General features: G+C 39.6%; 1 protein-coding gene across 2 annotated transcripts; it reads right to left on the minus strand.

Annotated features, from left to right (window-relative positions):
* Positions 1–523: 523 nt before the first annotated feature.
* MRPS35 (mitochondrial ribosomal protein S35) lies at positions 524–26,998 on the minus strand. Of its 2 annotated transcripts, XM_030480034.1 has the most exons (8): positions 26,522–26,998; positions 24,817–24,860; positions 23,880–24,047; positions 23,432–23,492; positions 20,118–20,257; positions 18,081–18,190; positions 16,298–16,367; positions 524–4,523 (listed from the first exon to the last, which is right to left on the minus strand). In XM_030480034.1, exons 1-8 carry the CDS (start codon positions 26,667–26,669, stop codon positions 4,245–4,247), a joined length of 1,020 nt encoding a protein of 339 aa, XP_030335894.1. In that variant the 5' UTR covers positions 26,670–26,998; the 3' UTR covers positions 524–4,244. The 2 variants fall into 2 exon arrangements, with proteins under 2 accessions (XP_030335894.1, XP_030335895.1); XM_030480035.1 differs by lacking the exons at positions 16,298–16,367; positions 18,081–18,190 and having other exon boundaries at positions 26,522–26,946.
* Between the last annotated feature and the right edge of the window lie 202 nt (positions 26,999–27,200).

The following is a 27,200-nucleotide window of genomic DNA, read 5'->3' on the forward strand; positions in this document are numbered from 1 at the left end:
CATCATCTTAGAGTAACCTTTATGGATCTGACCCTGAAATGGCTAGCAAAGAAATCCTTTCACTAGATGAAATATACTCCAACATGCCAAAACCAAATGTTTTAATGGGAAGAAGTCATAGGTAATATACTATTTGCTTTCAAACAGGTGTTTTTTTTCATCTGCTTTTACTCTCAAAAGTAACTTCTATCTGATCATTCATCAGTTGTGTGATCTACAGCAACTCAAGAGACATCCCTGGTGTCCATGGTTTCTTCATCTCAATTAGTGACTGTACAGTGTACTTAATAGCACTTTGATGCTGTTTGATACTTGCCCGCAGTATTATGTTCTGAATCATATAATGGAACTAGAGCCTCAATACTCACCAGAAAAAGGAAATGAGACTGAAGTGAAAATTTGTATGTGTCCTATGCACAGATGATTCTGGGGCAGGATGAAATTACTAAATCTGAGATCATGTTCTGGAGAGTCTTCTTGGTTTGTTGATTTATAGAGAAAAAAATAGGCAGGAAAAGGGTTATGTAAAGCACAGTAGCAGGACTATTTTATTACAGACCAAGAGAGTCACACAAAAATAAATACATACATTTTAAATATGAGGGAAAAGAAGAAATAGGTTTGTCCAGACAGCACATCCCTTGTTAAACAACTATCTTTTATCCCTTGTGCTTGTAGCAATGCTACAATGCCTTGAAAACAGGGCAAAAAGTGTCAACTCCAGTTAGGACGATCATAAGATTATCTGGAGGGGTTTACCAACTCTTCACATGCAGCCTGTCACGTTCAGATCCTAGGGCTTGGTGAAGTACAAGTAGTTGTAACACGTACTCTCCTTGTCAAGGACTGAATTAATGTCGCTGTATAGGCCGCCTTATCTAATCTGGCACTATGCTTAGTGTCCAAAAGCCCATCTTCAAAGGGCAAAAGTGTGACAGAACATGGAAAAACCTCAAGAAACTATTTAGCAACGCTTAGACTCAGAATTTTGAACATTTCAATTCACAACTCCTAGCACAGTTTACTAAAGACATCTTATGCCAGTGATTACAATAGCTTCTAAATGCAAAAAATTAGCCAGAATGCTGACAAAGCAAGTTCTTTTCCAGTTTGACCAAGCACAAGATCTCTAGCTTGCTTGAAATGTTTATAAGGGAAGCTGGCCTGCTTCTTGATTTGTCATCTATCTACATTTCTATTTAATAGTAAGGTTAGCACTTTCACGTGCCAAGAATGTACATACACGCAGGAATGTAGAGGGATACACACCTTAGAGTCATGCATTTACATTATAATGTACATGAAGTAAATCCTTAGTGAGCATTACTAAGGATGTACTTCTTACTGTGCTGTACATCTGCTTAGCCTGAAAATATTACTCCTTAACTCAACCATTTTTAAACTTGAGTGCACATTTCCAGTAAGATGGTCTGCAAGAATACACAGGAAAATAAAAATGTGTATAGTTCATAAAAACACATGGTATATTATGCATCATTACAGTTGGGAAGACTCCAACTGGAGTTAAGATCCCAGTGTTCTAGATATTCTACATAATTACAGAGAAATACTGTCACCCTCAAACACAGTTTAAAGGCAGAAGCAGAAAACCAGAAAGAGAAACATCCAACATAAGAGCTCAAAATACAAAATACCTTTGATCCAGTCCAGTGCATTACACAAGTTCTGTACTGTAGCACATAAACCATTAGTAAAAATCAGAAGTGTAACTCTGAATTTTATACTGTTTTTGATTCTAGCAGCTGGATTGGGCGCTTGTAGAGTTATAAATGTTTATAATTTTGCTTGCATGTTTCTTAGCAAGGACAACAAGACAACATTGAAAACCAAGGTTGGAGGTCACTCTTGCATATTTCTAAGGCCAGCTGACTAAGTGTTCTACAGCCATAGGGTCGTGAAGCCAGATACTATGGGAAAACTGGTATCTTTGACAATTAATTTCTGATGATAACTGTTGGATATGGTTAGGGAACACAGTGAATTAGTCCCAACATTGTTCTTAGCCAGTAGGTGTCATCTGTTGTTGGTAGAGATATTACAAGTGTCAGACACTCAGGAGATAGCCACCTTTTATCCTGTCTGTATTTCCTGAAACATTTATAGAACATACACAAGCTAGGCTTGAACACTTCAGAGGGAACTCTTGGTTGTGTATTTTAGGTTTTCCATGAATTAGCTATGAAGCTAATGAAATGATAATACAATCACATGAAAAAATATTTTCCCTTGCTGTGCTATTCTTTCTACCAGCCACTATTAGTAAAGTCAAATTGTTACTTTAACTACAACTTTCATACAGCATTCTCCTTAGGTCCACATAAAGTGTATGAAAAGCAAAGGAAAACTGAGTTGTGCTCTACTGCAGAGAAGACTTTATCAGGTGCTTGTATGTGCCGAGTACATTAAGGACAACTCTACGGAGAAAAGCAAGCTTATGGGGTTTTGGGTTACTTAAAACATGACAGTCTGGTACAAGACATGCCACTGCAAAATAGAAGTTAGTTACATATGCTTGCTAATATGCCAGTCCTTATGCAAGCACTGACAAAGCTAAGTAAGGAAACAAATTTCTCATGTGTACAGTACTAGAACCAAACTGCCTTTGGAATAAAGCCAGGCACAACTTCACCATCCATACCAGTCCTTGAGTCAAACTGCAGCTATTTCCTCAGTAATTTTGTTTTCATGGCTGTTAAAAAAAAGATTAGGAATTGCACATGTATTATTTCAAACAAGAATTTTAAATATTACCCTCATAATCCCTTAATAAAGGAACAAGCTGATAACAGCTAAAACTCTCCCCGTATTAAGCTTCTGCTTAAAGTTCACATTAATACAGCTCTAGAAGGAAGGACCATGAAGTAACCCAGTTGGTAAGTGTGAAGTTGGGGTTACAGGATAACCATTTTCAGTCTTAGCTACAGCTCATGCAAATTCTCATAAGGAGTAAAAAGTTGCATTAACTCAGTCTCCTGCCATATGAAAACAATCTCTGCCTAAGAATACTTCCAAAATGGACAATGTTTTGGAAATGGGAATAAATACCCTCTTTGGTGGCATGTAAACACAAAACAATGAGAAACTCTAGCAGTAAGTTGAGCAACACAGAACACTGCAGAAATCAATTCCCTTCAGTTTTCAATGTACTTATTCTTAACACTTTTTCCTCTCAAAGAGTTGCTGGCAAGGCCCCATACACTTTCTTTTATAGGTAAGCAGAATCTTCAAGTCTGATGAATAAAACCTCCCTCTGCCCCTTCCAGAAAATGAGGATTTTCTCTCTAAGCTGAAATCCTAGTAAGCCAGGAAGGTACAATAAAAGCAAGAGTAGAGTTACTTATGTCTGCTTCACAGCAGTAAGCTGGGTGCTACAAATGTGTTTTTCCTTGAAGAGCCTAGGTACATTCAAGAGACAACTCATCAGGCCTCAGGGTACCAAGACTTAGTCCATTCCATATTTAAGATATATATACTTGTCTCACTAATCAACAGCTCTCAGTTTCAGCAACACTCATCAGTCTTCCTTTCCTATGTACTCTGGCATCCTGATAATAACTGCTAGTTCACCTTCCCACTACCATCCCATTTACTACCTTATTTTTTTCCATCATTTTAGAGACCGGTATTTTTACTTAGGGTATTTCTTGGCGTTTATGATGACAGCTGAGAGAACCTCACACTGTTCAGCGTGCTTCAACACCTCTCCAAGAGTTAAGCTACTTAGGCAATAGTATCTTCATCTTACAGGTAGGGAGTACAGACAGAGAAAAATGACTGACATTTGAAAAGCATTTAGAAAATTTAGAGTTCTTAACTTTCAGACTCTTAATTAATGAACTAGGAGCCTAAGTAATTTCATTGTTTTTGACATGTTGCTCTAAGTTATATGCCAAAAGTAGTTGTGTGAGAAGTCAGAATGTGATTAAGCTGAGGTCTGAGCCAGGATCTCCCAAACTAAGAAAGCACAGAATAGAATGTTTAAGTCACCAATATGACTCAAAACATACTTTATTCAAAGAACAAGATTCATGGACAAGAAAATTTCATGTTTACAAGAAAGTCCAGTGGTAATGAAAAATCTGATTACTATTGAAATTAATTCTTCATAAAGTTTCATATTTTTGATTAAGGTTCTGGATAAATATATAACCATATCATACAGGAATATTAACCTAGTAGTTTAATATTTCCGTAACAATCAAGTATACCTGCAGAGTCCACTCTCATGGTAATGCTTGTATATTCAATAGTTTCTTCACAGATTCCTTATACTGAGACATATTATTTTCTGTTTCACCTTCATTTTTAAGTGCAATTACAGAGTTTCTGTAATTTTTAACCACTTCAGATGCAAGAAGCTCTTCCTTAGATACATTACTGACATTCTCTGAGGCTTTTATTCGAAGTAGGGTATCCAAGGCATTTTTCTGAGAGCGGCTATTTTCCCAAGTATACTCTTCCATGTCTTCCTCAGCCTTCTCACTCTCCCACATCTCAGTTTTCTGAAAGAAAATATACATTGTCTTAAAAACTAGTCAAGACTGAAACAAAGCTACAATAATTGGAGGAAACTTATCTCTGTACCAATTCACTTTAAAAATTACATTCGTTGTGGAAGATATTTCCCCTCCTCTGAAGTACCGGGCTTGTAACTCAAGCCTCAAACAAAGTTCAAAAGGTGCCTGTATGCCATACATCTTCTGTGTACAGAATGAGTTTCTTTCCTCCCACTTACCAAGCTCTTTATGTATCTGGCAAACATATCTTCTAGCTGAGTCAGAATAGGAAAAAAAGCTTATAGACTAGACATAATGAATAATGACAAATCTTGTAAAAGTAATAATTTTAAATGACCCTAAATGCTCAAGCTTTGGAAGTAGCCACCTAGCTATTATGTCCCTAGCATATTATTTTGATACGTTTACATTGGCTATAAGATGCGAGTCAAGACAGCTCATACCAAGTAACCGATGATGAGGGACAGCAATCCTTCATCATTTGGGAAATATTTTAATTGTGACTCATAAGGAAAAGCACCACCAATCAATCTATTTCCTCTTCCTGCAAAACAAACTGCTCCTCAAAAGAATCTCTATCTGCAAGGTGCTAATTTTTAGCTAATTAGTAATAGTAGACAGGATACTGGGGTTATTTAATCTAGATAAAAGAAGGCTCAGGGGGACCTTATCACTCTTTACAACTACCTGAAAGGAGGATGGAGCGAGGTGGGGGTCGGTCTCTCCTCCCAGGTAACCAGTGATAGGACAAAAGGTAACGGCCTCAAGCTGCACCAGGGTGGTTTAGATTGGATATTAGGAACAATTTCTTCACCGAGAGGGTGCTCAGGCATTGGAACAGGCTGCCCAGGGCAGTGGTGGAGTCACCGTCCCTGGAAGTGCCCACAAACAGTGCAGACAAGGCTCTTAGTGATATGATTTAGTGGTGGCCTTGGCAGTGCTGGGGTGATGGTTGGACTTGATGATCTTAAAGGTCTTTTCCAACTGAGTTGATTCTTTGAGAAGTTAAACACAGAAGACATCAACCCAGTGCCTGTAAATACGTGGCTTCTGCAGTTGCTCTTTATAAATTTTATCTCTGAAAGTTTCTCCAATTCAGCAGGCCTTCCTCTAGCTTCACAGTCTGCTTAAGAGATATTTCAAATGTTATAAGCTACTACTTTTGTATATTTAATTTTTATTGTACTTTAGCAAATAGATATGCTTTGTAGATATATCTGTATTTTTATATATTGTAGACTGTATACTTATTTACATATTTATAATTATTCAGTACTTTAATGATATAAACAGAGGATCCTTATTTCAACTATATAAGAATCACAATTTGAAATATTGTTGGTGCTCAAGTTTTTCTTACAGTTGTTGTAGAAATCGTATCTAAATAAAAATTATATTTATCTGGGAGTGAGTTCAAGGAAATATTATAGTAAATCATTTACACTGTATGGATAGATGGATTTTATTTTTTAAAATCCCCTGCCAGAAAGGGCTCTAAAGTAAATTTTTAGCTAGGCTATGCAGAGTCCAAATAGACCTGGCAATCACAGGAGGGTTGGGTTTCTTTTTGCTTGGGTTTTATGGGAGTGGGTTTGGGGGTTGTTTTTCATTTAAAGTACTCTGTCCACTAGTAACAAGGTTGCTGCAGTCAAACCACAATATTTAATAATCTTTAATTAAGACTTAAGGTTATTTTTTTCCCTACACATCTGTGTGCTTGGGTGTCTCTATCTGAATTTAAAAATACTTTAACAAATGCTGCATGCTGCACCTGGTAAATGGAATCGCTTGTCTTTTAAATCTCCAAGTCCAAATGTTTAGTCAGAAACAGTGATTAACACTGCTAGAAGGCTCATATGACTGACATTAAAGCCTGGACACAATACAACACAGAAGTGAAAGAACCTTATTCAATTTTTAGAGGGGAAAAAAATAAAGGACAGCATGTTTTGCTGAAACAGTAGTGGAACAAGTAGGTATAGCAAAGTATTCCTAAGTTTGAATAATACTGCAATTCAATGTGGAGATTTAGATAGTTTTAAATTAACTACATCATCCTGGTTTACATATCCCTTGTTTATGTGCATAATGGCTATCCAAGACATTTTTTTCCTAAACTCCAAAAGGATTTTAAAGCAAAAGCTTCTCTCACAGGGATAGGGTTTCTCAAGAGTAAGGGGAATATGGGTATTGCCCCTGGTCACTCCCTGGACCAAACTCATGTTTGAAGTTCAAACAAAAGATTACTGTGAGGCTTTTAAACACCTTTATAGTAGAGATAAAAACTAATTACAGTTATGACATTACATTTATCTCTTCAGGAAAATCCTTCTCTGCACACATTAACTTACAGGATTTTGGAGATGCATGCTGATAAACAGATTAAGATTTCCCCTCTCTCTTTGGAGCGATACAGAGTAAGGTTTTAAAGGAGGTCAAAGAAACTCTTCAGTATTTCTTTCTTGGAATCATTCCCAGTAGAATGGTGTGTCAAAATTGATCTTAAAATAAAATCTGACTTCTGGGGAAAAGGGAGGCAGGAAGGGATTTGACAGTAGGGGGAGATTTCAAAATCCATTCCTCAGCCCTGCTACAAGAAGCCAGTATCCATTGCTGCAATGTTGGTGGCCGTGCCTCAAAATGAAAAGTTATCCTACTGTACACAGGTCCAGACATACATCACAAACAGGAAACTGAACAGAAACCAGATATTTGCAAACTGACTGTATTGAGCAAAACTTAAATACCTTTCCAACTAGATTTATTACAAGAGAAAAAGTGAATCTGGAATTATATATTCATTTGAAAAAGTACTGTAGGTAGACGAGCACCTATGAACTGAATAGTGGAAATGTTACAACTGTTGTAGTCTTTATTTAAAGTGTTATGAAGAAAACTAATGAGACAATGTAAGAAACTTCAAAAATGAGGTCTTCGTCACTCAAAGTTTTGTTAGTCATTTTGTCCCTGCAAATTTAAAATGTTAGCGAACACTACACAAAGTGTGTTACAAATGAGAATGTGCCTGTGAAAACGGAAATACAAGTTTGCCACTGTGTGACATTTTTCTAAAACCCCCACTTAGTGTACAAGGTTAGAAATCAAGAATGTATTTTTCTTCATTGAATGCACTAAAAATGATTGCTTCGTTCTATCACACATTAGGCAGAATCTCAGTATTAACCAACCTGGCTGAAGATACACTTAGCTGATAATTTCAACTGTTTCTCTTACCAAAACTTTCAGTAAGAACTGGAGGGTGGGGGGAAAAACCCACAAAAAAATCACCAGAAAACTTTTCATATATATTCAAAGGAACTAAACCTATTACTAAAGAGGCCTGGAAGATTTTTTTTTTTTTTACACTTCCTAATGCAAATATTATCCTTTTTTTTTTTTAATGTCATAAACCACATATCGATTTGTTTCAAATAAAACCTTCTATGCTACAGGTTAAGCCAGTTATTTTTTGAGGTTTACAAGCCTTTATAGTGCTTAATCTGAAGTGCTGACACAGTATAAATCAGTTCTCTGCTGTTTCTTTGGGGAAAAAATATTTTAACTAGAATTTGTATGTGGCACACAAAAATCTTCAAGGCAATTAAAAACATGACTCGTGAGTCAATTTTCTTGTCAATGGTTTGAACACTTCAAAAATTAATGCTGTTTATGTTTAGCAAAATCAAATATTTCAGTGGGATTTTTTTTTCAGGAGAAGGAAAGTCCTTTAAGTTGCAAGTCAGGTTTCAAACTCTATACAGCCTGGAATAAATACAGCAATGGCACAGGGCAAATAAAGCCTCTAGAGCATCCGGGAGTCACAAGAAATACTGTGACAACTAAACATTCCAGTAAGGAACAAATGCAAAACAGAAAGGAGAATAGATAGAGAAGAGCGAGCTTTGCCTCAAAAAATAGTATTGGAAGTAAGAGATGCTCTCATACTTAATCATACTCACAGGCTTAATCTGTGGTTCTGTCACCAACTTAATTGCCCTCAGCAGTCAACATCATCTAGGTTGCCTTTTTATAAATGAAGGACAACACCCCACTTCTCTGGCTGAAGTGGCTGCATGTATTTTCTAGAAAATCCAGGCTTCTGACAGTCATTTGTAGTAAGGTATTTATCTAACTCAGTTTGTAAGATTCTGATCTTACGGGGCATTTTGTTATGCCCGATAAGACTTCATTTCAGTCCGACATTTAGACTGAAAATTAAACACCTGTAAAAATTATATTTATGCTTCAAAAAGGAGTCTTGTTTCTCAAGCAACACAGGGCTTAAACATAAGGTACTGCACAAAGCCTACTACAGTCTGAAATGCTAAAGACAATTTTGAAATCAACCTTTTGCTTCAATGTTTTATCCTTTGTGGTTCCAGGCAACAGGAGCAAAAAAAGCTTAACCTTTTTTCACTACAATGCAGATTCCCTGTCAGCAAAACTCTTTCCTTTGATTTTATACGTCTGAATTCAGATCACCAGAGAATGTTTATTAAATTTATCATCTACTATGCCACTTAGCTTTATCTTTTCTGATTCACATTAATGATGAAGCCTCAGGCTGTTAGATTTTGAGCACTGCTGAGTGCAAAATGAAATGTAATACATACTTCAAAACAAAGTTTATATTACAACATTTACAGACCACCCTTACTTCAGCCTCAGTTTGTGTTATTTAAACCATATATAATGACATGCTGAGAAAGAACACTATTGTAGGACGGGGATAATTATATCACACTTCATTATTCTAAAATCTCAAAGTCAGGAGATTTACACTAAGCATTCTTCAGTTACACTAAAAGGTGCCCAGAGATCTACATCTGTCTCTCCCAGGTACATGCTCTAATCACTAGGCTACAGCCCTCCTTTTCATTCAATGAACTTTGAATTTTCTTCTGCCCAGGGAGAGTTGTTTCAGCAAGACTTCAGATTTTCTCCCTCCACCTCCCATTTTAACCCTGCAACCCATGTGTTGTAACATCCTGAATGTTCAGAACATGAAGTTAAAGTATACTTTTGAAACCTAAGCAGCCAGAGACCTGCTTAGGTTTCAGAAGTGGACTCGTATCCTTTCACATATTTTAGGCTGAATTACAAGGTAAACTGCTATGGTGAAAACTACAAAATTCTACTGTTACAAAGTTCTACTGGCACAACCTGAAGTGAAAAGAAATATGCTTACTCGTAATTGTTTAAAATGACTATAGATGAAAAAAAGACAACACAATTTAAGTGTTAACTGGTCTAGAGAAAAGCTACAGAATGTATTTTAGGATTATGACCAATGGATATGTAAAAATATTCATTGAGCTGCATGCATACACAGATTCCCCACCCCAGCAATGCCGTGCAGTTGAATACTCTACTGAAAAAGGAATGCAAAAGAAATATGGGACACTTCCCTCAAATTCCTTCTAACTACACAGCTTTGGGGTTCACAGATAAATTTTACTAAAGCCTCTAGTGCCACTCTATCCATTCTTCCAGTTTTTTTCCTTCCCTCCCCTTTCTGCTTCAACTTCCCTGTCCTTTCATTTCAAGTACTATTAACGTCTACAATGCAAACACAGTGCAAAGAGATGCACCCAGCACACCCTTGGCTATTACTGTACATATTCAGTAGCCACTTTCCACTTATCCCTACTTCTATATTCCTTCTTCCTTACTGTTTTTTTAAGTCTTGAATCTTTTTCATCAGACTCCCGTAACCACACTACTAGAAAAAGCAAAAGTTCAGAAGTGCGTGTACAGCATTACTCCACTGTTATTCCTGGTATGTTAGATTAGACCTTTTACTTTAAGAAACACACTGGAGAATAGAAAATGCAAGGGCGACTTTTCACTAATCTTTCAAGATCTCAGCTGTGTAATGTAAAATAATATCCTCCACTCTCCACTGACTTCCATTTGTGTATGTTGAAAATCATGTGGAATCGGAGCAAAAAAAGTGGCTGCAACTTGCAACTTTTTGTCCCTTTTATAATCACTATGAATGATTTTCCTTATTGGGAAATTAACTTCCTGCTCCACTTGTTTCTCCTTTCTGCTTTCAACTTGTAACAGAACTTTTACTTTTTAGTGATAAACTATTACTCTGAGGAGTGTAAAGAAATCTGTTCATGATCTTTTTAACCACTTGAGGGCAGCAAACTCTTACTCTTTAAAAACCACTTAATACGTAAAAATACATTCAGGTTTAGAAGATGTTCCAGCATTCAAGAAGTACCACCGTTTAAAGGCTGCAGAAATGCAAGCGATTGAGCTGCTGTTTAACAATCTACCTAGAATATCTGACCCTTTCATTGATTAAATCAATCCATGCACAATCCTAAAGGGTAATTTGAAAGGAATCACAGAAAAAGTCCAAAGAGGGTAAGTTCAATTCTTACCAGACTGCACATGTCAGATATCTACTGAACACATTCTAAACCCAAATAGAACACAAATATTTGATTTATAATCTGAAAACTATTAAACAGGATGAAAAATGCAAAAGATCTCCAAGTATTTTAAAATAAGAAAATAAATGTACATTCTTAGGTTTTAATATATGAATTTTTTAACGATAACTGAACTCATGGGCCTGGTATCTATCTGCATTTATGAAAGCTAAGGTGCCAAATGCATCACTCTGGTACGCTTCTCACTTCTTATGCATCTCTGTACTTAATAAAAACTTCAACTAAATTGAGCTCTCTATTAGATTTTAGCAGCCCATTAGCCAACCTGTAATTCAAGTATTTTGAACCAAGACCACAATATGTAGACCCCTAATTAATACTGCTCCCATTGTTCAGATTCATCTCAAGAAACAGCATGCTGTCTTACCAAGCAGATACTATCAATCAACCAATATGCTGCCAGTTTTCCGTACAGCTTCATAGTTCACTACATACCCAACAAAACCACAATGAACTGTCATTCTTTTAAAAAGGTTTCAGATTCCTAAACTACTTGGATGCTCCAGTTTGTAACTAATAAAATTATGCATCACTAGCAATTAAAATATAGTTACACTTGAAACTACATTTCCCAATTTGTATCTGCATACAATTTTTCCTTCTATATATTCACATCTTTGCTGGTTCACGAAATTCAGTAATCCATTATTAACATAAATTATAGAGTTATGCCATATTTAAGAGAAACAGCAGGCAAAGTTTTCAGGACCGAGGGCAAAATTTACATGCAGTCAGCTTTGCTTTCACATAGCAAGAATGTAACGCTGCCCTCATCTTTTTCTTGAATTCCATCATGCACATGCATTAAAACAGTGTGGCATTACTCTGCTGGGAAAGTCATCAAATCTTTCAATCAGTTCTGTAAACAGCATTGATGCTACTGCCTACATGGAAGGCCATTTCCCATCCATCCCCCTCCAGTATTAAAGTTTGTACAAATTAAAATAAACCATACATTGTTTGCTTATGGCTCACAATATGTATCAAACTATCTTTCAGCAAGTTATTAAAAGGCATTACCACTGATCATGGGAAAAAAACCCAAACAAGCAAACAAAAACCACACAAAACAAAACATGTCAGACAAAATTAAAAAGTCATGTCTGTCCTGGGTTCAGCTATAGCAGTCATTTTTCTCCTGCTTAGTAGCTGGTGCAGTGCTGTGTTTTTTAACTTTCAGTCTGGGAACAACGCTGATAACACTGATGTTTTTAGTTGTTGCTAAGTAATGTTTATTCCAACCAAGGACTTTCTCAGTCTCATGCTTTGCCAGGGAGGAGGGGAAGCCGGGAGGAAGCAGAGACAGGACACCTGACCCAAACTAGCCAAAGGGGTATTCCATACCACAGCACGTCATGCCCAGTATATAAACCGGGGGGAGTTACCCGGAAGGCCCAGATCACTGCTCGGGTCGGGCTGGGTATCGGTCGGCGGGTGGTGAGCAATTGTATCCTCTCCCCTTGTTATTTCACTAATCATTATTATCATTGGTGGTAGCAGTAGTGGTTTTGTGTTATACCTTAGTTGCAGGACTGCTCTTATCTCAACCCGTGGGAGTTACATTCTTCCCATTCTCCTCCCCATCCCTCCGGGAGCGGGGGGAGGAAGAAGGGGGGGGGGGGGAGTGAGCGAGCGGCTGTGTGGTTCTGAGTTACCGGCTGGGCTCAAACCACGACAGTTCTTTTTGGCGCCCAACGTGGGGCTCGAAAGGTTGAGATAACGACAGATCTGACCAGAGTGTGTTTAATCATATTTGTGATAAGCATTCATTGTTACTACTCGTCACAATGGTGATTATTTGGCTCTCAGACGTGTTGCGCTTGATCTCAGAGTTTCAGCATGTTGTACCTTACTTACAGCCACTATTTGCTGTTTTAGCGTTTATCGGCTGGGGGGCCTGGGCTAAGGTTCTTGTTTCACTGTACTTCATGGTAATGACTTGTAATACAATAGACTCATTGATCATGAAACTGGTCTGGTTTGTGCTTCCAGCGTGGCCATCACCACTATACATTGGGAGGTATATAATGAAATATTTTAGCAATTGCATATCTTTTTTTTTCTCCTCGGGGGGTAAACTTACGAAGGAAGCATTCTCTTTCACCCCCCGTTCCCCCACCAGCCTATTTGCAACAGCAATTGAGAGTTCTGAAGGTTTTAGATGGCCTTTGAGTACCCTTGAAACCTGCCTGCTGATTGTGCTGGGGATCAGCATGTTGGCAAACATACGGAGTGTGTTTTACCCACGGCCATCCCGTCGTAGGAACATCCTATTTCGTTTAATGTCAAAAATTCAGCAGTATCAGGTTCGAATCTGGTCTAGGGTTAGACGACGATATAGGAGGACCACCAGGAGATTTTCCCTGAGGCTGGACAGTTATGAGTGGCAGGGTGTGTGGGATAGTATGGGCAAGTACCTAGGCCAGTGGGCCCCTCCAGTGCTTTGGAACGTCACCACTGAACAAGTGCAACATCCGGAAAAACTAGTAAAACACTTAAACGAGGTGTGCTGTCGTCCTGGTTATACCAGAGAGGGACAAATTTTGGCAACATGCTGGGGCTTGGCCTATGCCTACAGAGCCCTGCTCAACACTATCCAGCACCTTCAAAGGGAAAAAAATGTCTCTGGATCTGATGGCAAAGCAACAGACAACGCAGCTATGCCAACTACAAGCACAGCAGCTACTCAGACCCTGACCACAACAGTCAACACAGCTACTCCAAGTACAGCAGCTACATCAACCCCAGTGACAAGCACAACAGCTACTCAAACCCTGACCACAACAGACAACGCAACTACTCCAACTTCAAATACAGCAGTTACACCAACCCCAGTGACAAGCACAACAGCTACTCAAACCCCGACAGCAACAGACAATGTGGCTACTCCAAGCACCACAGCCACACCAACCCCAGTGACAAGCACAGTAGCTACTCAAACCCCGACAGCAACAGACAATATAGCTACTCCAAGCACCACAGCTACACCAACCCCAGTGACATGCACAGTAGCTATTCAAACCCTGACAGCAACAGACAATATGGCTACTCCAAGCACTGCAGCTACACCAACCCCAGTGACAAGCACAGTAGCTACTCAAACCCCGACAGCAACAGATAATGCAGCTGTTGGTGTTACTCAACTCCCAAGCACAACAGCTGCACCAACCCCAGCAATAGACATTGCAACCACTCCAATCCTAGTGGCAGACACTGCAGCCACTCCAACCACAGTGACAAACACTGCAGCTAAACCAAATGTCCAGTTTGTGACAATGTCTGTTGCCCCTGTAAGCAAAAGCAGACGAAAGGCACAAAGAGCAACCCGCGAAGCGAAGAAAGATGAAGACCCAGTGCCATTACTATATGCAACAGCACCTGAACAAGAGTTACTACTACGTGGGTCAGAGGAAGAGGAAGAAGAGGTCACTTCTCGACCCTGGACCTCAACCGAACTACGGAATATGCGAAAAGATTTCACCCGTCTTCCAGGGGAGCACATTGTCACCTGGTTGCTCCGGTGCTGGGACAATGGGGCCGACGGTCATGAACTAGAAGGTAGGGAAGCCAAGCAGCTGGGATCACTTGCTAAGGAAGGAGGAATTGACAAAGCGATTGCAAGAGAGAAGCGAGCCCTCAGTCTTTGGAGGCGGCTCCTGGCAGCTGTGAAGGAAAGGTTTCCCTACAAAGATGATATTACGAATCGCTCAGCCAACTGGACCACGATAGAGAAAGGCATCCAGTCCCTGAGGGAATCAGCCATTATAGAGATGATCTATTGTAAGCCGGATTCCAGGAACACATCCGTAGATCCAGATGAAGTCGAATGTACACGACCCATGTGGCGGAAACTTACAATGTCTCAGGAGACCATTAAGTTTTCATGGGAATCAAAGACCATTACAAGTGATTGATGAACTCATCAAATATTAACATGGAAGATGAAAGGTAACAAAAGAGCAAGAGACTTGTGCATATTCAATACACACTGAACACGAACATAGCAATATCACATAGCCCTGCCTTCCATCACTAAGTAATGCCAGAGCAAAGGACAGATGTGGTGTTCATCTGGAATTAATAAAGCGAGCAGTGTCTAGCTCTCTTGTCATTGCTTAATACTGGAAACTGATCTGGCATTACTTTAAGATTTTGTAATGCAATGTAATGCTCTTCAGGAGAAAAATATCCACGTGAACAAAGCACTTGAAATCTCAAGTAAATGTATCTTTTAAGATGTTAGTACAACCTGAATTTAATTTGATGCGTTCTACAATTACAAAATGTACTCTTCAAAGCAACTTCCAGTGAAATAGAAATATAGCTCATCCTCCTGATGCTTTTTATGTCATCACTGCAAAAATCAAAACCAAGAACACTAAAATTCATAAAAATGCTAAATATGGAGATTTAACTGAAATACTATAGAACAACTGAAAACAGGAAGTCTGAATTTTAGTACCTAATCAGCTACAATTTAGTTAAAAGTGTACTTCTATGGAAATATACTGATGATGAAGGCTTTCATTGTCTGTCTCTATGTGTGCCTAAAAAAGTACTACTTTATTATATATATTTATTATATTATATATATCTAATGTGACTAATAAAGTATTACATTTAAACAAAGCAGAATACTTCCAAGTTACAGCCATGATTTACTGCAGCCCAAGACAGATTCTAATTAACAGGTAAGAGTTTGGAATCAGGCAAAATGTAAATACTGTTCTGTCTGTTGGCTTTCATAGCTCTAAAGCTGGTAACATACCCCTCTGCTTCTTTGGAATAGACTTGTTTTCATCCTCAAACATGGTCTGAAAGCACACAGATAACAGGTGACAATCACAGAGTATACCATTTCTCTGGATGCACTTAATTCATATTTGAATATTGTGCATAGGCAGCCCAGCATGCTGGCTATATTTAGGAATCCTGAGAATTAGGGCATTTGCCGTTAGGCTCAGGGTCAGTTTTAGGCTCGTTGTTGTGAGAAACAAAGTATTGGGAAAGAATCTCATATTAAGGTCAAAAACTACAGAACTTCTGAAAATAGGCAAACTATGTATACAAACAGGATAGCATTTGTGAAGTTAGAAGAAATGCACCCTAAGCTGACTGGAGAATTGAGATTCAAACATAAGCAACTTAGCTTGGTTAAATTTGAAAAAAAGTAAGGTGGAAGAGGAAAAGAATCTAAGATAATTTAAGCTACACACAGTCATGGAACTTTTTATAACTTATGAGAGAGCATGCATGTGCATTAAAGAGCAAGAGTTATTCACAACTGCTTACCCAGGATTCATGGTACAAAACTGTGAGGAGGTGTATGCCATAATCATAGTTCTGTCTTCTTAGCGGACACCTGGAAGTTCAAAAACAAAGCTGGTCTTTTTGAAATCAAGCCACTTTTGAATGAAATGTTAACATTAAAATTTCTAAGTTTGAATGTAGGGAAGCTTAGGGAAGTTTGTGTTTGATTCACATGCATTTCTGAATTACACATAATAGAGAATAACATCATGAAGGCATGAGTATTAAGAACAAAGAGGAACAGGCATCTGCAGGTCAGCAGAGAAGCTTAACAAAATGCAAGAATTTACAGATCTTCAGGAAATGTTAAAAACTTCTTTACCCTCTGTGCCAAAGTGGAATCTAACATATGTTAAGTCTGAACTCCCTTAAAACAGGATTTATTTTTTTCCTCCAGATCTGAAGGAAGGAGTATGACTGGTGAAAACAGCTATGAAATACAGTTCAGAACAGACCTAGCCAACAATTTAAGAAGAAAAGTTCCCATCAATGTAGCTGTAAGTCAAAACAAGATCACCAGTAAATTCTGTTGGGATAAGACACAGTCCTGCAAAACCAGTGTTTTTCTTAAAATTAGTCATCAAAACCTTCTGCTAAGAATTTGATGACAAGTAATCTCTTCCTCATGCTGACCAACCATAACCTCCTGTCTATTTCTCACACTCATCTCTTCCTGCAAGCTCCTTTACTCCTCCCTTCCCCCCTACCTTTTGATACACAACAAACTGCATCATGTGAGATTACATCTAAGACACTCTAAAAATCACTCATCTGAATGACTATGGACTATGACTATTCTAACAAATACAGTTCAAAAAGCACTCCAGCTTTTGACTTGCATTTAAAAGCAATCTAAATACCAGCCTGGAAAATCCTATATTGAAGATATAGATACCACTCAGAGGTTGGGCTTCAGAATATACTAAAAATAAAGTGAAATATCAACAGGCATGTTAAGAATTTCTTCTGGAACACAGCATGAGGCCATTCACAGATGCTCTAGAGGGTAAGCTCCTTTCAGCCACAAAATAAGTTGTGCTAGGGAAATGAAACTGGTTGGTAGCACAAGTGGCCCTGTAAACTATACAGATTTCCAAGTCTAGTCAGAAAAGCTGTGCACAATATTATCCATTTTGTATTGATTTTGTGTAGAATAAAACAGTACGTCATACTGAAGGACAGGAAATTCAAGAGGGGAAGAAGAATTCTAATAAAAACATGCAAACAGAAAAGACTACCAAAATATTCTTCCTGAGAGCAGCTGTGAATGAAGGTGTAGTGTGAATTTAGGAATACATATGTATTCTCTTAAACACTTCAGAATTCAACATATGAAACATGTTTCTCCAATGCAGCCGTCTGCACATAACTGTAAATAACTACAGTGATTTGTTTATATCTAGAATATCTAAACACTGAGAAATACCTGGTCACCAATGTAATTTTTCTTGCCTGAAACTTCAGATCATTGTTAAAACCTACTGGTTCTGTTGGGAAACATGACAACTACTTTAAAATAACATTTGAGACTTCAAAATACAGAGCGTCAATAACTAACAATATGTAACAAATATTAGGTTTGACCTTGTGTAATTTGTCCATTACAATTTTAACAGTTAACAGGAGCACTGGTACGTTTAAGCCATATTTTAGCCTTAAAAGTGTAATAATTTTCCAAGAATAACTGGTATTACTGGAAGACACCCAGCCCCTTCTATACTGTGACCATTGCTACCGGCATGTTCTTTCTTTTGTGTAACCATACCTGTCTGTTATAATTGTGAGGATATCTGTATCCTTACAGTACCGCTCTCCTACAAGTTTAATGAGCTTCTTCTTTGCATGGTCATCCAAATTCAAGTTAGAAAGTTTAACCTTCAAGTACAAGAGAAAACACCTTTAATTGCTTGGATAAATCCAATCTTTGCACCCTGAAAATATTTTGAGATAGTCAGACACATCTTTGATCAAGAGCTATTAAATATGCATTTGCAGAATTTCTTCTGATTGTATCATATCAGAAATATTAACACAAGGCAAGTATAATATGAATATTCAAACAATAGATTTCTTTTCATCCAAACGCCAGAGTGGCTGGGGGAGAATATTTCTACTCAAACTTTTCTTCAGAGCAAAAAAAGAGCTGTCAGTTTAGTTTTAAGCTGTATTTCATATTTATATGTACTTCATATGGAAATAATAAATCTTTTTTAGGGTTGGGTTTTTTTTTTTTCCAAAATACAGATCAGTAAAGTTAATACTAAGATATACCAAAGATCTTTATTACAAGCATCCAAAAGAGGAAGACAGACATCAGTTCAAGAGACATCAAATGAGAATCCTCAAAATCATTATTAGGAGTTAATTAGAAGTTTGCAAAGATGCACACAGTTAACAATACAAAGTTAATCAAACAATAATGTGAATGGCTTGTCTTCTGTTCCAATACCAGGAAACCTACAAATACAAGATATACAAAGAACTACTATTTATTTGAAAAAGAAAAAAAAAAAAAAAAGGGCAACAAAACCAAAAAAAAACCCCACTAAGTTAGTCTGAAGCTAGTTTCTATGTGCACTAGCAAGTATGAAAAGTAAAACAAGCTGGTTTTACCTATCTGTTTACACGATAGCAAATAAGAAGGTCGAGAACCTTAACAGTCTAAACATACATGATATTGGAAACATGAGTTTCTATTAAGTGAGAGTTGCTAAGGCATATTAAAAACATGAGGACCTAATAGTAGTCTCTTACTAATTTGCATACAAATTTGTGAAAACTTGCTCCTGACCATGGATCTGAATTAGGAGACAAAACTAGAAAGGCTGAAGTCTAGCATGCAATGACTACAAGGGGATGGTGAAGTTACTGCTAACAGTGGTGTGAAATACCTATTTAAGTCAATGACAGACTAAATTAAATTTCAGCCCCAAAGGTTTCACAACATAAAGGGAAAGTGAAGACTCCTACAGACAAAATGAACTATTACAGTTCAAAGTCACCATGATTAGACGTTGTATCAGTGTTACGAGCATGTGGCATCATGCAGTATTTGAACTTCTATACTGACAGAGTAAGAACACAACTATCACTGACCACACTACTGCTGCTGCTCTTAAGGTAGGCTCAAATCTCATCTCAAAAACACATTCAACTCCACAGCATATCCTAACTTTACTACCATGAGGACAGGCAAGCACTGGATCAGGTTGTCCGGAGAGGTTTTACCATCTCCAGCCTTGAAGGTTTTCAAGACGCAACTGGATAAAGTCCCAGGTAACCTGGTCTGATCTCATACCTACCTTACTTTGAGCGGAAGGTCAGACTAGAAAACTCCTGAGCTCCCTTACAACCTCAAGTATCCCATGATTCTATGATTAGAAGGCTGCCTCTCCTACTGCATACATACTGATGCCTGGAGGCTTGCCAACTCAATACTTACTAATAGCGCCACATTCATATGACCCACCTTTCAATACCTACGCACTTCTGGAGTCTATAAATTAGGAATGAGTCTAAGCAAGACACTGAGGTACAAAGACATTTACACACTCATCTATAAATAGATACTTCAGAAGCTGCAATATTTTGTTTATATCAGAGCTTAGTCTTCATTTATAAACACACATCCATAACCTTACAACCTCAGTTCTAACATGCTTAAGGAAATCCACTGCTTTTTATTCAGACATTCAGTAAACCATTTCCCTCATTTCCTTACAACATCATACTTGCACCTGAGTTTTCGGGGGGGGGGGGGGGGGGGGAATAAAAATGGCTGTTTACCAAAAATACTACTTACTCTTAAAGTCACCACTCTTGCTTTGGGATTACGAATAGATGTCCCTGAAGAAACATAATCTATTGTTTCAATTTCAATAGGAAAATGCTGTTCACATTTCTCGTCACTGTCCAAAGCACTTGGCCATTCAGTGCAGAAATCTGTATAATAAAGAGAAAACACTCCAAGTAATACCTGTTCGTTTGTTTGAGGTTTTTTCAAATTTATTGCAATGCATGTTTTAAAAAGTTCCATTTATAGAAACCATACTCATTTAGATAATGGCAGGGTCTCTGCTAGACTTGCTCCAGTATTTCAATGTCTGTCTTTGTTCCCCCAAATACGACACAGTACTCCAGATGCAGTCTCGCAATTGCCAAACAGAATCACAGAATGGCTAGGGTTGGAAGGGACTTTCAAGATCACTATGTCCAACCCCACTACCACAGCCAAGGACATCTTTCACTATATCAGGCTGCTCAAAGCCCTGTCCAACCTGGCCTTGAATACATCCAATGATGGGGCATCCACAGCTTCTCTGGGTAAGGTCTTCCAATGTCTCACCACCATCACTGTAAAAAATGCCTTTCTTATGTCCAGTCTAAATATCTACCCTCTTCCAGCTTAAAATCATTGCCCTTTGTCCTGTCACCACAGGCCTTGGTAAAAAGTCCCTCCCCATCTTTCTTATAAGCCCCCTTTATACACTGAAAGGCAACAATAAGGTTCTCTTGGAGCCTTCTTTTCTCCAGGCTGAAAAACCACAGCTTTCTCAGCCTTTCTTCACAGGCGAGGTGTCCCATGCCTCTGGTCATTTGTGTGGCCCTGCTCTACCAGGTCCATATCCTTCTTCTACTGGGGATCTCAGAACTGGATGCAATACTCCACAGACGAAAAAGAATTTTCTCAATGTGGAGGCTACACTCTTGTTAACAAAATCCAGTACGTAGTTAGCTTTCCTTGCCACAAGGGCACACTAGTGACTCATGCTGAACTTTAAAATGCCCACAAGGCCTCTTCCGCAATGCTTCTTTCTAGCTGTCTGCCCCCTTCCCATGCTTATACTGTCATTCCATCCCAGACGGAGGTCTCTGCAGTTGCCTTTAACTTCATGAGGGTCCCTGCAGTGGGTTTTTTTCTTGCCTGTTGACATCCCTCTGAATGGCGGCTCTGCTCTTCAGTGTATCATTTGTTCCTCCCCAGTTTGTTATTATCAGAACACATGCTGAATTTGTGCTCTCTACTGTTACCCAGGTTGTTACAAAGCATGTTTTTGTGTGCTGGGAAATGGCTTCCAGGAAGGTTTGCTTCATAGCCTTCCAGGGAATATGGCGATGCTGACTGACCTGCATTTTCCTGCATCTTTCCAGCCCTTTTTAAAGATGGTCAGGCAAAAATCTGTTCCTCCTGGGTAGTCTTTCCCTGCTTCCACTTTCTGTGTACTTTCTTTTTGCATCTCAGGTCACTCTGGAGTCCCCTGCACACCCATGCAGTCCTGCCATATTCACTAAACTTTCTGCACACAATGGTATGGACCATTCTTACTCTTTTGAAGAGGTTGAACTTAAGCACCCACCAGCTCTCATAGGTCAGTTTGCTCCCCAGGAGAGCCCCCTGTGAGATTTGCCAAGCAGATTTCTGAATAAGCTAAAATCACTCTCCCAAAGTCCAGACTATAGTTCCACTGTGTCTTGCTCACTTCTCTCAGGATTTTAAATGCTAGTTTTATGACCACTGTTACCAAGGCTGCCCCTAACCTTCACATACTTCGCCAGTTGTTTCTTGTTTCTGAACAAATCATCCACCAGAGCACATCTCCTAGCCAACTCATCAATTGTCTGCATCAAGATATTGCCTTCAATACCCTACCTGCCTTCCTCACTTCTCTCAAAATCTTAAACTCCACAATCTTTTTGCAACTAAGGCTGACAGCAACCTTGACATCTCCAATCAGCTTTTCCATATTTGCAGGTGTGTGCAACACAAGGCCTTCCCATAGACAGTCTGTCCAGCATCTGCATCAAAAAATTATCTGCAACACACTACAGAAATCTCCTAGATTGCTTCCATCCTATCCCATTACCCTTCCAGCAGATGTGGACATGGCTGCAGTTCCCCATGAAAACCAAAGCAGTTGTGAGGCTTTTCTCACTTGCTCATCCACTTCCTTTTTTAAACCAGGCAGTCTGTGGCAGATGCTCACCAAGACATCCTCTTCAGCTTCTCCTCTGATCCCAACTCTTAACTAGCTTGCTACACATCTCATGGCAAAGCTTTGCATCTGAGCTTTTGGGTACAAGTTAGCTCCTCCTCCATGTCATCCCTGCCTGTACCTCAATAATACAAACTTCTGCTCTGCATTTATGTGACTTCTAAATTTTCCTGTTCCCTATGCTGTAAGCATTTGCTTACACGCAACTCAGGACAGGCCTCTCATCTCTTATTATACAGGCCAAGGGGAGATCTTATCACTCCAACAACCACCTGAAAGGAGGTTGCAAGAAAAGTGGATGCCGATCTCTGTTCTCAAGTAGTAAGTGACAGGACAAGAGGGAAGAGCCTCAAGTTGCACCAAGGGAGATTTAGATTGGATATTAGCAAAAATGTCTTCATCAAAAAGGTTGTCGAGCACTGGAACAGGCTGCCCAGAGAAGTGGTTGAGCCACCATCCCTGGAGGTATTTAAAAGACGTGTAGATGTGGCACTTCGAGACACGGTTTATTGGTGGACTTGGCAGTGTTAGGTTAACAGTTGGACTTGATGATTTTTAAGGTCTTTTCCAACCTAAATGATTCTATGACTCTATCTCGTACCTGCCCCTTGTGCCTCTCCTTGGGCTAACCTCCTCATTAGGTTCTCCTTATTGGCTTGCTGGCTGGCAGAGATGCTCTTGGTCTCCTCTAGATCCTGGATCTCCCCAGCAGACCTTGCTCTCAGCGGTTTCATTTATTAATAGATTATTTTTTTTAATGCATGCTGGAATGGCTACGGATTGAACCCTGGTTTAATAGGTTTAACAGGTAACCTTCTGAGAACTGAGCCACTAAACTATAAATTCTCCACTACAAGTAGGGCCTAATGGAAAGCTAAAATTAAAGTCTTACTGGTGTGCTGAAAACCTCCTAAGACCTATCTGCCTACCACCTGTAGGACTCAATGCAGCAACAAACAAGCATACAACACTAGCCAAAGCCTGACAAATAACCAGCTTCAGAGGTGGACCATGTCTCACCTTCTTCACCACACATAGTTACATTTTTGTAACATTTTGTGCATTGCCTTAAAACTCTGAGAGATGGTTTGTAAAAAACAGTAAACAATAAAAAACAACTCACCTTTAAGAGCTGCACAGTGTTTCTTAATTGCAGGAGGAGTAAGATGCAAAAAATTGGGAATCTGAAACAGATACATTAAGAGTTACCAAAATAATAACTTTTTGTCTGTTTATAACTAAATGGGCATTACTGAAATCTGATTACACTTTTAACTTTTGTTAAGGCAATACAATACCCTTAATAAGATATTCAGATAAGATGACTCTTCTCCAGTCTGATTTAGCAAAGGACTTAAGTTGGCCCCATTACATAAGTACAGGCATGATAATCCTAAAAAACTCTCCTGATTTGGTTCATTAAGTACACTTGTATTTGTTACCATTTATTTTAGAAATTAAATAGAGTATTATCCTATTTAATAATAGAAAACAGCATCTAATACAAATAGGGCAGTGCAGTCTTAAAGAATAATAAATTTAAAGGCACATATCAATGACATATGTCTTACCTTCATAAGTTCTAAGTTGCCTTCTTTTGGTGGAGGTACACCTCTCTTCACTGGGTAACCCATTCGAATTGGGAGAGGCACAGAGGCAGATTTAAACACAGCTGCTGTTGGATAAACACTGGTCCAGTCCTGATCAACAGCCATCTTCTCAGTTCTGGGAGGTATATGCTAATAAATTGAAAATTAGAAAAGTCTGATGAGAGACACTGTTTCGTGAAACCAAGCAGGAGCAACACCCCCCCCAGTTATTTCAGGAATAAATTTCCACAGCTAGAAATTTCAAGACACCTTTACATCAAAAGTTAGTGTTCGTCTGTAAAGGAATTTGTAAGAGACAGCAGGTCTTTCCCAATCTTCAGTTGCATTTTATTTCAGAAATGCTTAGAAAGAAGTACATACATTTACTACGTGCCAGGTCCACGTTTACTATTTGCCTTTAAAAATCATAATACCTAATACACTACTTTTGAAATTTATGTGTGGAATAAATAAGAAAATTCCCAGTGATTAAACATTCAGGTATCAATTTTAATTCTACTTTTAAAGAACAATTTCACTTATGCACAAAACCAGGGGTTTTTTAATTATGCCAGAAAGCAACCACTACAAGTCCTGTAAAATCAAACTAAAACCAATATTGAAATGTCTGGTTTTATTTTAAAGGCAACTTTAAGTTACTTTTAAGATCTGCAGTACACAGTGTCAATACAGGCTAACTGTTAGCTTGTTACTGTTAATGGTTTTGCGCCTTTATAAGAACATGGACTGAAAACAGCTGGGAGATTCAAGAAGTGAGGTGCTTGCTCTGGAATAGTCACAGTGGATTGTTTCACCAGGTTTTGACTGCAGAAGCAGTTTCTGTACAAACTGTTAAGACATAGAGCTTAGGAAACTTTTTCAGACACCCAAGTTAACTGCAAACAGTTTCAGTGCTTACTGGTCTTATGAACTGTGATGTCCTGCCTCTTCTCCTTGCTGAAGCTGAAAAAAATAGAAACATTTTCAATACAAACTATTAAACTCTCTCTTAAACACTTTCACAGCTTCCCCCTCCAAAAAAACACCACCAGAACAATGTGGTCTTTATAATAATCAGACAAGCAAAGGTGGATCTGATTACAATTATTTTTAAGTGTCCTGTTTCAGCTTGGGATTTGTTTGTTTTTTAATTATTGCTACATTACAATAAAGTATGTATTCAGCAAAAACACTGAATGGGATTTAGGAGTGGATGTTTGGGTTCTTTTTGCCCCATTAATTTGACTTTACTTCTGCCCCACATAAGCCTTGGAAAGACTTGTGAATTTCACAGTTATTTTGTTTTCCTCGTCTAGGTATTTCATAGATACAATTCTGTTCCTCCTCTTCTTGCTATATAAAAATGTAAACTGAAGAATACACATGGGGCTCTGTAATAACTGATACACAGAATTCTTTTACCCCTTGATCTGCCATTTTTGCTGTGCTTTCACAAAGAGACACACTTCATTCATATCAATCTTATTATTTCTGTTACAAACATCTACAATTTCAGGGCAAGAAACATTTTACTTCTGCACTGCCATATCCTCCAACATCAGACATCACTTACAGGCCCTTTCTGCAACCTAGCCTGCTCCTGAATCTGCAGATGACAAATGCCCACCCAGCCTTGGCAAAAATACTGCTACAACCCTGTCAAACAAGTTTCCATTTGCACTCAGAACCCCCTGAACAGCTCAGCTTGAGGCCAGGCATGACATCAAATGTTTAACGCAAGTGCACATCCCATAACAAACTGTGAAGTTCTTATTTCCAATACCTAAAAAACAGGCAATGTGCTGCAGGTCCATTGTACCACTGTAATCCTGACTGCCCACCTCCAGGACCCCCAACACAAGACCTGTTGGAGCAAGTCCAGAGGAGGCCAAGAAGATGCTCCAAGGGCTGGAGCACTTCTCCTATGGAGACAGGCCAAGAGAGCTGGGGTTTTCCAGCCAGGAGAAGAGAAGGCTCCAGGGAAACCTTAGAGCAGCTTCCAGTGCCTAAAGGGGGACCACAAGAAATCTGGAGAGGGACTTTTTACAAGAACATGTAGGGACAGGACAAGGGGGAATGACTTTAAACTGATACGGGGGAGATTTAGATTAGATATTAGGAAGAAATTCTTCCCTGTGAGGGTGGTGAGGCGCTGGCACAGGTTGCCCAGAGAAGCTGTGGCTGCCCCATCCCTGGCAGTGTTCAAGGCCAGGTTGGACGGGGCTTGGAGTAACCTCGTCTAGTGGAAAGTGTCCCTGCCTGTGGCAGGAGGTTGGAACTAGATGATCTTTAAGGTCCCTTCCATTCTATGATTCTTTGAATCTACCAGTGTCTAGCAAACACTAATTTGCTCACTTCTGTCTTCAGACTATTCACAACATTTGCACTACCAAAATCTGTTAACTTTTATCATAAAAGACTTTAGAGGAGAAAAAAAACCAAACCAAAAAACCTCCAAAAAATTGCAAACAAAACGCCTTAAACAGAGCAGCCTGCAGCCGGGAAGGAAGGAGGACCACGGGCCTGAGCTCGCCGCCCGCTCCCGGAACCCCCCAGCCTGGAGCCCCCCGCCCCGTACGGCTGCACTCCTACCGCCACCGCAGAGTGTGCTGGGCTGCTCTCACCTTCCCTCTGCTGCCCTTCCTTGCTGCTCACTGCAGGCGCGGAAGAATAAGCCGCGGCTCCGAAGCGAGGCGCGACCGCCACCCTGCCGCGGCACCGGGACAGCATGGCCCAACAACCGGCCCGCACCGCCGCACCGACCGCCGCCATCTTCGGGCCTGCCGCGCAACCCCCCCCCCCCCAGCCAACCCGCCGGCACGACAGTAGCCGGCCCGGGCCACGCCAGCTGGAAAGGCGAACCGGAGCAGTTCCCCGCCCTCAAGGAGGACGGGAGCGGGCAGGGCAGCGGTCGGCGAGGGAAGGGGAGGGCCCGAGCTCAGTGAGGCTTCAGGGGCGTGACGAAACCGCAGCAGTGAGCTTATGGCCCCACAGAGCGGGGCGGAAGGCAGAGGAGGAGCGGAAAGTGCTGTACGGTCGTGCTTTGTGTCGTGCCTCCGCCATCTTACTGCCTGTAGTTCGCACCCGCGCTGAGGGGGCGCGGCCGGTCCCGGGCTGTGGCCCCAGGGGTGGGGTCGGGGTTTTTGCGTTGGCTGTTTCGCCGAAGTTGGTTTCTTCCTCTCACAAATAAAAATACAAGTTCTCGGTCCGAGTGCTTTTTCTACTACCGAAATAGGGACTAGCTCCTCCACCGACCCCTGAAGCAAATCTCCCTGCATTTCTTTAGCAAAACGCAAACAGGTT

Source organism: Strigops habroptila, chromosome 3 (genome assembly GCF_004027225.2).
Source record: "Strigops habroptila isolate Jane chromosome 3, bStrHab1.2.pri, whole genome shotgun sequence".
In the NCBI taxonomy this organism is placed as follows: Eukaryota; Metazoa; Chordata; class Aves; order Psittaciformes; family Psittacidae; genus Strigops; species Strigops habroptila.